General features: G+C 44.9%; 1 protein-coding gene across 7 annotated transcripts in view; it reads left to right on the top strand.

Moving 5' to 3' along the window:
• Window positions 1-12,462, top strand: part of si:ch211-45c16.2 (mitogen-activated protein kinase kinase kinase 13) — a 133,843-nt gene that overhangs the window by 115,729 nt on the left and 5,652 nt on the right. For all 7 annotated transcript variants that reach the window (XM_043693384.1, XM_043693386.1, XM_043693388.1 and 4 more), the window contains 3 exons: window positions 321-1,020; window positions 4,031-4,101; window positions 10,132-10,435. In XM_043693384.1, coding sequence (XP_043549319.1) covers window positions 321-1,020; window positions 4,031-4,101; window positions 10,132-10,435 — 1,075 coding nt within the window. The remainder of the gene's footprint in view (window positions 1-320; window positions 1,021-4,030; window positions 4,102-10,131; window positions 10,436-12,462) is intronic.

Below are 12,462 nucleotides of genomic sequence, written 5' to 3'. Positions count from 1 at the left end.
TCCCCTCCCCGCCCCCCTCGCTCTCCCCTCCCCGCCCCCTCGGACCATTTGAACAGAACGTGAACATAACCCGCTGCACGCGCATTCACAAGAAAACAATGCCTCTCCCCTTCGCTCTGAGTCCGTCATGTGTGGTTTCAGCGCGGTCTTTGTTTCTCAGTGTTGGGCCCCCCCGGGGTCACGTGTTTGACAGTTAGTGTTGGCGGGATTCTCCCTCGCGCGCGCGGAGCACGTGCTGGCTGTCGGTTACTGCGTGCCTTGAACGTGCTGATGTCTCCCTCCCTCCTTCTCTGTCTCCCCCCCCCCCCCCTCCCCTGCAGGCCTGACCTGCTGAGGTCGGAAGCCATCGTGCCGAGCGCGGAGCTTGTCGGCCCGTCGCACTCGCCCGTCTCGGGCAGCCCCAAGACGTCCACTCCGCCGGGGAAGGCGAGGTACCGCGCCAAGCCCAGGCACCGGCGCGGCAACAGCAAAGGCAGCCACCACGAGTTCGCGGGGGGAGTCCCGCGGGGGGCCGCCCCGGTCCCGGCCCCGGCTCCAGCTCCAGCTCCAGGCCCGGCCCCGGAGGAGTGCGCCCTGCAGCGGCTCGGCGACGCCGCCAGCTGCGCCCACAACCTCAAGTACTTCGGCCCGGCGGCGGCGCTGAGAAGCCCTCACACCGACTGCCAGCCGTGCAAGGTGGCCGGCTCCAGCCCCGACCTCATCCCCACCACGCTGGCGGCGAGCTGCCGGAGGGGCTCCGGCGGAGGGGGCCCCGCCTGCCAGGCCTGCCGGGGGCCCAAGGCCGAGGGCAGAGCACGGAGGGCGGCCGGCAGGTGCGAGGTGGTCCCGGCGGGCGGGGCGGCTTTCCCACCGTCAGTGCTGGCCCAGGCCGCCGAGGCCCAGCGAATGAGCGACAGGCTTCGGGAGAGCAGCGGGAGCACGGAGGAGAAGCAAGGCTGCAGAACAGGGTCTTCCTTGGGTACCCCTCAGCAACTCACCGCACCCACACTACCTCGCAAGATGGGAGCCCTCAGAAAGGAGGTAAGGCGGCGGTCGGTCCCAACCTGACAGCTCTCGAACTTAATTGCCTTTCTTTTTCTTTCCCCCAGAGTAACCACCGCTAGTTTATTAAACACCCAATTGAGTATTGACAAGCAAAACCCATTATGGTTAATGCAAACCATCGAAGATCAGGGGTTAGGGAGTAACAAAATCAAACACACTTCTAAATTAGGTAGAAATCCAATACAAATTTACAATTAACTTCCGTACTTCAACATACAATGTTTTGAGTTAAGGCAGGGTATGGGACGGGGATAGGGGGATTTTAGGGGCCAATATCCAGGATCCAGGGCATGAGGGGGCATCCTATGCTTTGGTCAGAGGGTAGTGCCCACTGTGCTCAGGTCAACAGGCAGAGGTAACTGCTCAGGCTGGGGGCTGGGGCCACTGGGCTCAGGTCAGGGGGTACTGTACTGGGGTCGGGTCAAGTCAGGGCAGTTGCGCCGATGACCATGATTTCTGTTTCAGCAGCTTCCTCCGAGTAGTGTTTATCACATACAACTGAAACCTCAGTGTCAGAGTTTATTTGGTCTAAGTGTTTGGTTTAAGGAGCAATTTACAGCAGAATAGAAGTGGAGAGGCTTGGGGAAAGAATTTGAGTTTAGGACACAGGCTGTTGTCGGCTTGACTGCTTATAATGGAGCATTGGCATAGTTGGGACTGGAGAATTATTAGAATTTGAATCCCTACAGTGTGGAAACCGGCCCATCGGCCCAACGAGTCCACACTGAACCCCTCTGAAGAGTAACCCACTCGGATCCATTCCCCTACCATGTAGTTACTCCTGACTAATGCATCTAACCTACACGTCCCTGCACACTGGGCAATTTAGCATGCCCAGTTCACCTAACCTGCACGTGTTTGGACTGTGGGAAGAAACCGGAGCACTTGCAAGTTTATATTGGATTTCTATCTAATTTAGAGGAGCGTTTGATTTCGTTACAACCGGAACACCTGAAGGAAACCCACACGGGCGTGGGGAGAAGGTGCAAGCTCCACACAGACAGTCACCTGAGGCTGGAATTGAGCCCGGGTCCATGATGTTGTGAGGCAGCAGTGCTAACCACCCAAAGAGAGACAAATCAGAGAATGCTAATTTTAACTGAGACATTGTCAGAAAGGGGTTCATAGGAATGTGAAGCACAGGAATGACAGATAAACAGGACTTGATAGAAGCAGCAGAGTTCACCTTATGGTAGGTTGAAGGCTGGCCAGTGATCCATCAAAACGGTTGCATGTCGAGCCAGCTAAGGCACCAAGGTGGGATTGAGCACAGCTGAGCTGAACTGGGCAGACAACCTAAAGTACCCTCTGCACCATCGTTTAGTCACAACTTTACAACACTGCCCATTCTAATCTGTGGGATCTGTGATTAATTGCAAACTGAGGGAGGCTGTCCTAACTGTGTCCCTTTTCATATTATACGTATAACTTTTTTTTAAAAAGGCATTTTTTGTTTAAGCTTTGTCTTTCACTCATCAGAATAGTTCACAAGATTGCCAACATAAGGGGAAAACCAACATTTATACTGAGATGGCAATGTTGGTTGGCAAGTGGACTTTAGTTGGTAGAGGCATTGCCATGGAGAATGCACCAGTTAACAATGACTGACAGGTAGACTGCCAGGCTTAGTTTGAGTTTTTAACCGGGCAGATTGACTCTGACTGGTTAGGGCATTTTTTTGCAAAATTAGCCAACAAATGATTGTCGGCTATTTTGTTGAGTTGAAACAGATGCAATGCGTGTACATGTTCTTGCTGTCTGCAAAAATCAGGCCCTGTGTATTTATGTATGTAACGTAGAGTCATAGTGATGTACAGCACGGAAACAGACCCTTCGGTCCAACTTGTCCTAGCTGACCAGTCATCCCAACTCATTCTAGTCCCATTTGCCGGCACCTGGTCCATATCCCTCCAAACCCTTCCTATTCACGTGCTCATCCGGATGCCTTTTAAAGGTTGCAATTGTACCAGCTTCCACCACTTCCTCTGTTAGCTCATTCCACACACGCACCACCCTCTGCATGAAAAAGTTGCCTCTTGAGTCCCTTTAACATCTTTCCCCTCTCACCTGAAGCCGATGCCCTTTTGTTCTGGACTTGCCCACCCCAGGGAAAAGACTTTGCCTATTTGTCCTATTTATCCATGTCCCTCATGATTTTATAAACCTCTATAAGGTCACCCCTCAGCCATCGCTCCAGGGAAAACAGCCCCAGCCTGTTCAGCCTCTCTCTATAGCTGAAATCCTCCAACCCTGGCAACATCCTTGTAAATCTTTTCTGAGCCCTTTCAAGTTTCACAACTTCTTTCCGATAGGAAGGAGACCAGACCAATATTCCAACACTGGCCTAACCAATGTCCTGTACAGCCGCAACATGACATCCTAACTCCTCTACTCAATACTCTGACCGATAAAGGAAAGCATAACAAACACCTTCACTATCGTATCTACCTGCGACTCCACTTTCAGGGAGCTATGAAACTGCACTCCAAGCTCTTTGTTCAGCAACACTTCCTAGGACCTTACCATTAAGTGTATAAGTCCTGCTAAGATTTGCTTTCCCAAAATGCAGCACCTCACATTTATTTAAATTAAACTCTATCTGCCACTCCTTAGCCATTGGCTCACCTGATCAAGATCCGGTTGAAATCCGAGGCAACCTTCTTCGCTGTCCACTACACCTCCAATTTTGGTGTCATCTGCAAACTTGCTAACTATACCTCTTAAGCTCACATCCAGGTTATTTATATAAATGACGAAAAGTAGTGGACCCAGCACCAACCCTTGTGGCATTCCACTGGTCACAGGCTGCACCACACTCAAGAGTTTGAGTGACAATCCTAAATTGGTTGCCACCGTGATCCTTTGCATACTTCGGATTATTTAGCAACTGTTGTTGTGGATTTGAGTCTTAGCTAATGTAACTGATGTAAGCTTGGTGTCTTCAATGTATGGGACACAGAATTACATTGTTTTCTTTTGATCACAGGATGGAGACGACTCCTCTGAAGAAGAGGAGGGAGAAGTGGACAGTGAAGTTGAGTTTCCACGCAGACAGAGGTAAGATGTCAAATGTAGCCATTCTGTAAAATTTCCTTCCTCCCTCCCCTTCCTGACTGTTCCAAGTGCTTGTTACCAACAGAGAGATTGAGGCGTAACTTTAAGCAAGATAACTTACGAGTACCTCTAATCAACAAGTGAAGAACATGGTGTGAGGGCTGGTAATCAGTTCTAGACTGCAATCATAGAATCGAGCAGCAAAGAATGAGCCCTTTCGGCTCCTCATATCTCTGCTAGCTCATTGAAAGCTACTCAAACTTCCTGAGCTCTTTCCTTTTGGGAAACTTTCTTTTAAGTATAGTGTCAGTATTCTCCCCTCCCTCAGCATCCGAACCTCACCCAGTGAAGAAGAAGGTTTATGATTGAGGAGCAAGTAGGAACACCCCATCATTGATCTCTGCGTTTTCTGAGGGTGTCTGCTGCTCATTGTTGTTCAGTTCTCCAGGTGGATGAACACAAACACAAAAAGAAAGTAGCTGAAGCTACTCTCAGTTAATTCAATAGGATCTTCTACCTCCATTGCATCCTTCTACCCTCTCCTCATATCCCTTATGTTTCTCAGTTCCCAAAATCTCCGAGTGAGTGTCCACAGCACCCAAGGATAGAAAATGTCACCTCAGATCTGTCCTAAATGGCTGACTCCTTATTCTGAGACTGTAATCCTTATTTCTGGACTCCCTAACTGCTCGAAACATTCCCCTCGTATCCACCCTATCAAATTTGTTTAGGAATTTGACATGTTTCATTGAGATTACATTCCATTTTCTGATATCCTAGGAAATTTGTTCTAGTCAATACACAAAATAATCCCGTCCTCCCAACAATCAGTCAATTTAGTCATGCCCTTCCTTGAGTACGGAAATTAAAACTGTCCACATCATATCAAACATGGTCTTATTAATGTCTTTGCATTTAGACCCCCATCCCTTTGTAATATGAGCAAAGATATGTTTGTTTACTAATTGCTTGCTGTTACCTTCATGTGAATGCAGTATGATTCATGTACAGCTGCACGCAGGTTCCTTTCAATGCAAATATTTACAGTTGAGAGTGTGACACTGGAAAAGCACAGCTAGTCAGGCAGCATCTGAGGAGCAGGAGAATCAACGTTTCGGACATAAGCCATTCATCAGGAATATTTGCACCTCTGTCAACATTTTACAAATGTTTTACTTCAATCTTCCTTCCATTGTGGATAACTCTCAATTTCCCACATTCTTGTCTAGATTCTTGACTTTGTATAAATCATTTTGTGGCTTCTTTGTGTCCTCTTCATTTACTTTCCCACCTTTTTGATTTTTATTGTTAGCCAACTTAATGCAACACACTCTCAGTCCTCAATCATTGACAAACATTGTAAATAACCGAGACCCAAGCATTCATCCCTTTGTTACCCCAGTAGTTCCAGTTTGCCAATCTTTTTTTCCTACTGTCTTTTTCTGTCCATTAACAAATCCTCAGTCATTGCTATTATGTTATCTCAAAGCCATACGTCCGAACATAGCGTAAAACCTGTTGTATGGCACCTTATTCTCGATATACTGAGCACATTGGTTCTTCCTTATCTATCATAGTGATTTACATTCTCAAAAGCTCCTAAATGATTTGTCAACCTTGTTTTCCTTTTGGTTCTACACCGTTGCATTTTTGTTTAAGTTTCCTGTTTTCACTTCCTTAATAAATATTTTTCCTGCTACTGATAATAGCTTAACTGGTGAATACTTTCTTATCTAATCTGCAATGATCAACTGGCAGAGCAATGGGCTGAATAGCATAATTCTGCTCCAGATTTTTTGTTTTTATGGCCTTTTCTGTCCTCCTTTTCCTTTCTTCAACAGTGGAGTTGTTTGCTATCTTACACTTCTTTTGTGATAATTCTAGATTTGAAGGAGTTCTGGAAGATTAAACTAATGCATCCACCATCTCTCTAGCCAACCCTCTTCAAACCCTACAGTGTAAATACCAAAATGCAGATGTCTGGCTTTTAGTCCCATTAATAACAAGAGTACTAATTTATTTTTCTAATTATATCCCTACGTTCCTCATTTTCAGTAAAGCCTTGGCTTGCCACTACTTCTAAAATGTTTTACTTGTGAAGCATTATGTATTTGCCAAGAAACATAGGTAAGTATGTGTTTAGTTACGCTGCTTTTTATTCCCCCCCACCATTGTAAAATCTCCTGGGACTCTGACCCTAAGGAATTCATTTACTTTTGTTAAGTGCCTCGTTGAATTCCAGTGGAAGTTTATATAATTAGTTTTGAGTCACTGCTAGTTTACTCTCCTCCTTATTTCTTTATTAATTTCTTGATCGTTCTTTGCTGATTCAGACATTCTATTAATTCTTATGTTAACTATGTTTTTTGGCAATGTTATTACGTCCTTCCTTCAATCTACTTTGTGTGTTAACCATGGTTCAATCCATGTTTTGCGCAGTTATTTACTTCCTTAAATGTATAATTGCTGCAAATTGAGTCAGTTCTCAAGTATTTACCATTGCCAATTTCTCTTTTACACGCGTTTCCTACTTTAGTCAAATTGTTCCTCTTACCTTTGTACTTTACAGATTTAAGATCCCAATTTCGGATTTTACTAAATCATTCTAACGTTCAGTATTGAATTTTATTTTGTGATGCTCACTCTTCCCTGGAGGCTCCTTTTGCTGCGAGTGTTTAACTTATGTTCACATTGCTGCCTGAAATAGCTTTTTTCCAAGTTAGTTCCTCAGCAATCTTGAATACATTTCATTAATGAAATCAGACTCCACACTGATGATGAAAAGTCACATGAAGTCAAATGAAGATTAAAGTTGCCATTGATTATTATGTCACCACATATTTTCTCCAATAATTTTTTTTTTACTTTCCCCAATGTTTTAAGCACAAACATCTTTGCTGAGCTCTGACCCCTCCTGAATCCACTTTGTTTATTTATATTCGAATGGCTACCCTACAGTACTCATCTCATTTACTGATTTTTGATTTCTGAATGTTCACAATGTCTGCATTTCTTAAAAGCTCTGTTTGTCATCTTCATTGTTTCATTCATTGGGAAAATGATTCCAGTTCAGTTTATCTGGAGCCCATCTCAGTGTAGCATGTCCTCTTTCCTCAATGTTGGGTGCCTTGAAGTGAAACTACTGCCTCCCATGCCATTCTTTCAGGCACTCATTTACTGTAGGCCTCCAATGCTTGTGAGCTACCTGGCAGCCCTGCAGGCTGAAGATCCTTTCTCAACCTGTGGGTCTTTATATTTTTGATGTCTGTCCTCATTTCTTTCCATCTGACAAAATTTGTTCTCTTCCCTTGAACTCCTGCGTCACAGACTTCATCTCTTCCATCACTGTGGAAACCAGTGCTTCCTATAATGCCCTGCCTGCAGGGACCATGAGAAAAGTCTGTAACGTATTCAAGATTATCTACTGTCCTCATTTAAAACGTCTGTCATTTCCCTGATGTCTATTTTAATTTTTAATGGGTCCATGCTCCCCATTTGCACGCACTTTTAAAATACTTATAAAAGCTTTTGGTATTCAGTTTTCACACGGCATTGCAGATTTTACCATGTTTATTTCAGTACCTCTTTTCATGTTGTTTGCAACCATTTTATCACTACTTGTTGCACTTCCCCATCTCTGGCTCTCTTGCACATGCTCTCTCATACTCCTGTTAGATTTTCAGTTTCTTCAACCCTTAGCCTGATCTCAGGTACATAAGATCATTGTCAGAGGATCCTGCTACCTTCCAGGGTTTAAATTTCACAAGCAAGATTCCCACTGAGGTCCAAGTAGGTTCAGGTATTCTTTCCCACTGTATGCCTAGTGCTATCTGGGGCTTACAATGCTGAACTCCTTTGCCTTGAGAGGAGAAAAGAGCCAAATTGTTGCTACAGACCACCCAAGGAGAGCTGGCCTTTGAGTGCAACTGCTCAGGGCAAGCTAGAGATTCAATCCCTGCAGATTTGGGTGGCACGGTGGCTCATTGGTTAACCCTGGGTGAAAGTGAGGACTGCAGATGCTGGAGATTACAGTCGAGAGTATGGTGCTGGGAAAGTAAAGCAAGTCAGGCAGCATCTGAGGAGCAGGAGAATTGAAGTTTCAGGCAAAAGCCCTTCATCAGCGGTTAACACTGCTGTATCACAGCTCCAGGGACCCAGATTTGATTCAAGCCTTGGGTGGCCATCTGTGTGTAGTTTGCACGTTCTCCTCATGTCTGCATGGGTTTCCGCTGGGTGTTCCAGTTTCCTTCCACAGTCCAAAGATTAGATTAGATTACATCACAGTGTGGAAACAGGCCCTTCGGCCCAACAAGTCCACACCAACCCGCCGAAGTGCAACCCACCCATACCCCGACATTTACCCCTTACCTAACACTACGGGCAATTTAGCATGGCCAATTCACCTGACCTGCACATCTTTGGACTGTGGGAGGAAACCGGAGCACCCGGAGGAAACCCACGCAGACACGGGGAGAACGTGCAAACTCCACACAGTCAGTCGCCTGAGGCGGGAATTGAACCCAGGTCTCTGGCGCTGTGAGGCAGCAGTGCTAACCACTGTGCCACCGTGCCGCCCAAAGATAGGCAGGTGAGGTGGATTGACCATGCTAAACTGATCTGTGGTGTTCAGGGATGTGCTGGCTAGGTGCAATAGCCATGCAAGGTTACGGAATAAGGTGGGATGGGGTGGGTCTGGGTTGATGCGGAGTTGATGGGCCAAATGAGTTGTTTTGGGTTGCAGGGATTCTAGGTTTACCAGCGTAAACATGAGGCCCCAATGTCTCTGAAGAGATCTTCTGGCTGATTTGAACAGCAGAGTCCCAGACATGGCCTAGCTGAAGTGCAACTCCACCAGTGTCTTCCAGAGGCCTGTCATTATTTGAAGCTTTCAATGGCAGTGGACTTACCAGCTAAGGCCTGATCTCTCCTTTTGCACCAGGAGTTGATCTTTCCATGATCAAGGCCAGGAATCCTGTCTGTGGTCAACACTCCCATTCTAAAAGCAGCCTGGGCTTAGAATCTGTGAACAATTTTAACTACAAGTGAACGGATTCTGATTGAGTTAAGCTTTCACCATATATAATTCTGCATTCGTTCTCTGTTCAAGCAATGCCTTTCTTTTTAAAAAAATTCTTCCTGCCAAAGTGAACAGATCACATTTTTCACATGATATTCCATCTGCTAGATTTTGCTCAGCCACTCAACCTGTCTATATCCACCTGCAACTTCTTCACATACTTTATCTATCAGCTTTGATGTTATTAAATGGCAGCGCAGGCTTGAGGGCCCAAATGGCCCACTTCTAGTCCTATTTTGTGTGGTTTTTTAAACCGCAAATGGAGTCCGTCCATGTTGTATTCAAGAAAGACATATATATAGTTTCAGGATTGAAGTTTTACCTTAATGGTGAGAGACTGGTGGCTGTGAAGGAGCAAAGTGTTGTCCATATAAGACAAATCACTGAAAACAATTTGATAAGCACAAAGGTGGATGAGAAATTGTCTTCATCTTGGAGCATTTGGATATTATCCTTCAATAAAATAGGGCTATATTCAGATTTCCACTGGAGCATTGTCTTCAGCTTTGTAGGAGACATATTGGCCTCTGAGGTGAACTGCACCGTAATACTGGTGCTTTGAGCATTCAGCTATCAGTCCAGGTTTCAATATCCCCTTCAATAGATAGTTGTGTGGGGTCTTGGGGGTGGGTGGTGTTAAGATACTTGAGGTGTTTAAAATACTTAATACAGTCAGCACAACAGATACAGAGAAACCACTTCCATTGGTTTGGAATGTTAACAGATTGGACCCAGCAGTTCCAGAGTGAAACCAGCAAGTACTTGCTTGAAGGGTATTGATAATCTGGAATTCTGAAATTACTGAAACTCATTTTGTTTTAGCCTCACATAACTGCAGACACAGGAGACTTTGATATTACTGTTATACTGCACCTTTCTGCTTGTTCCATTGCAGGGTTGTGTGCATTTGTGTTTTGTTGGGTTCCTGAGGCTGTGTTGCCCTCTTTACTCTGCAGGCCACACCGTTGTATGAGCAGCTGCCAGTCCTATTCCACCTTCAGCTCAGAGAACTTCTCTGTATCTGATGGGGAGGAAGGAAACACCAGTGACCACTCGCACAGCGGCACTCCAGACGGACTCAGCAACAACAATGAGGACCGTATGGAGGACAAACTGGACGATATGCTGTCACAAACTCCAGAAATTCCCATTGAGATATCCATGCAGTCAGATGGGCTGTCTGACAAAGAGTCTGCTGTCCGCAGGGTGAAAACTCAGATATCATTGGGGAAACTGTGTGCAGAGGAGCATTGCTATGAGGTGAGATTCTCATTGCTAATTGCATAGTCCACATTTGACAGAGTTCAATCCAAACAGTGACATGAGCATATTCTCGGGGTGCAGAAACACAACTCCTCAAAGCTGGAAGGAAACATCATAATATGTAGGCCATTCAGCCCATAGAGTTTGTATCACCATTCAATGAGATCATAGCAGATCTTATCATCTTCATCTCAATTGTCTGTCTTTTCACATAAAGGTTGATTTAAAGAAAAGAGTACACAGACTCCCAGGCTTAATAAATAAAGATATTTGGTGCCAAAAACACAAAGTTACAATAAATCTTTACTGCTAGCACCCTAGCTGGAATAATACATTCAAATCTAGACATCATATTTCAGGAGAAATTAAAACAAAAACTGCAGATGCTGGAATCCAAGGTAGATAAACAGGAGGCTGGAAGCATTTAGCAAGCCAGGCAGCATCAGGAGGTGGAGAAGTCACCGTTTCAGGTGTAACCCTTCTTCAGTCCTCCCAGCCTCCTGCTTGTCTACCTATCATATTTCAGGAGGCAGTGGTGTAATGGTAAAGTTACTGAACTAGGGTTTGATTCCTACCATGGCATAAGATAAAACTTGAATTTTAAAAAATCTGGAATTAAAGACTCGCCTAATAATGAGCATGTAACCATTTGTTGTAAAAGCCCAGCTGGGTCACTAATGTCCTTTGCCCAGTCTGGCCTACATGTTGCTCCAGAATCACAGTGATTGAATCTTAACTGCCCTTTGGGCAATTAGGGATGAGTAATAAATACTGGCCTGGTGACACCTATGACTTGCAAATGAAAATAAAGAAAAGGAGGGTTACCAAGGCCTTGAGAAGGGGTTTATTTGAATGATACCAGGAATGAAGAAGTTAAATGGGACAAACACAATGCTAGAAGAGCTCAGCAGGTCTGGCACCAAATGTGGAGTCAGAAACAGAGTTAACATTTAAAGCCCAGGATGACATGTCCAGGCAGCATGATGACTCAGTGGTTATCATATTACCTCACAGCGCCAGGGACCCAGATTCAATTACAGCCTTGCATGCCTGTGTGGAGTTTGCACATTCTCCCTCTGTCTGTGTGGGTTTCTGCTGGGTGTTTCAGTTTCCTCCCACAGTCTAGAGGTGTAAGTTAGGTGGCTTGGGCTTACTAAATTACCACGTAATGCTCAGGGTTGTGCAGGTTAGCCATTGGTAGCTATGGGGATAGGGTGGGGGTTGGGATGGTCTTTGGAGGATCAGTGCAGAGTCGATGGGCAGAATGGCCTCTATCTACACTGTAAGATTCTATAAATACATGACTCCTCTTCAGAACTCTGAACATAGCTTGTTTGATTTCCAGTGTTTGCCATATTTTGCCTTTATTACGGACTCTGGTGTTGTTTCCTTTGAATCAAGAATGTTAAAGGGAGATTTAGTACTGTGCAAAGTGATGAAGAATTTGGTACAGTAAATAAAGGGAATCTGTTTCTAATGACAGGAGTCAGAAACTAGAAGAAAGAGGTAATAGGTTAAAGAACAAGAGATGAGTATATTTTATGCATTAAGTTGCTACAATTTGGAATGTTCTGTGTGGTTCCAAACTAAGTTTAGGAAAGGAATTGGATAAATAGTTGAATAGTACAAATATCCAGGGTTCTAGGGTAAGAACAGGAAAATGGGACTAATTGGTGCCTCCTTCTAAAGTGCCAGCTATGCTGTATCTAACCAGAATGAAACAGGCTTCCTATTGCACTGGGAACTGTTTATGCTATTTGGCATTGCACACGGGTCAACCAATGGGGCTGTGCCACTAATGATGCTGCAGTTAAAATAAATAAATTTGGGTGTGTTTCCGTAAGGAATGTCCCAAATTCTGCATTGGATTTTTCTTCCTGCATTGACACCTATCGTCGGGCTAAAAAAAATCCATTATTGTGTTTGGCATGGGTGACTGGGAGATGGCATGAATGGACAATATGAATGTGAGCACAGGCATCCAACATTAGAGTGCAGTGAGAAGAAGTTAGGTGACTGTGAAG

Source organism: Chiloscyllium plagiosum, chromosome 7 (genome assembly GCF_004010195.1).
Source record: "Chiloscyllium plagiosum isolate BGI_BamShark_2017 chromosome 7, ASM401019v2, whole genome shotgun sequence".
NCBI classification, from domain to species: domain Eukaryota; kingdom Metazoa; phylum Chordata; class Chondrichthyes; order Orectolobiformes; family Hemiscylliidae; genus Chiloscyllium; species Chiloscyllium plagiosum.
This window is presented reverse-complemented; position numbering and strand designations above follow the sequence as displayed.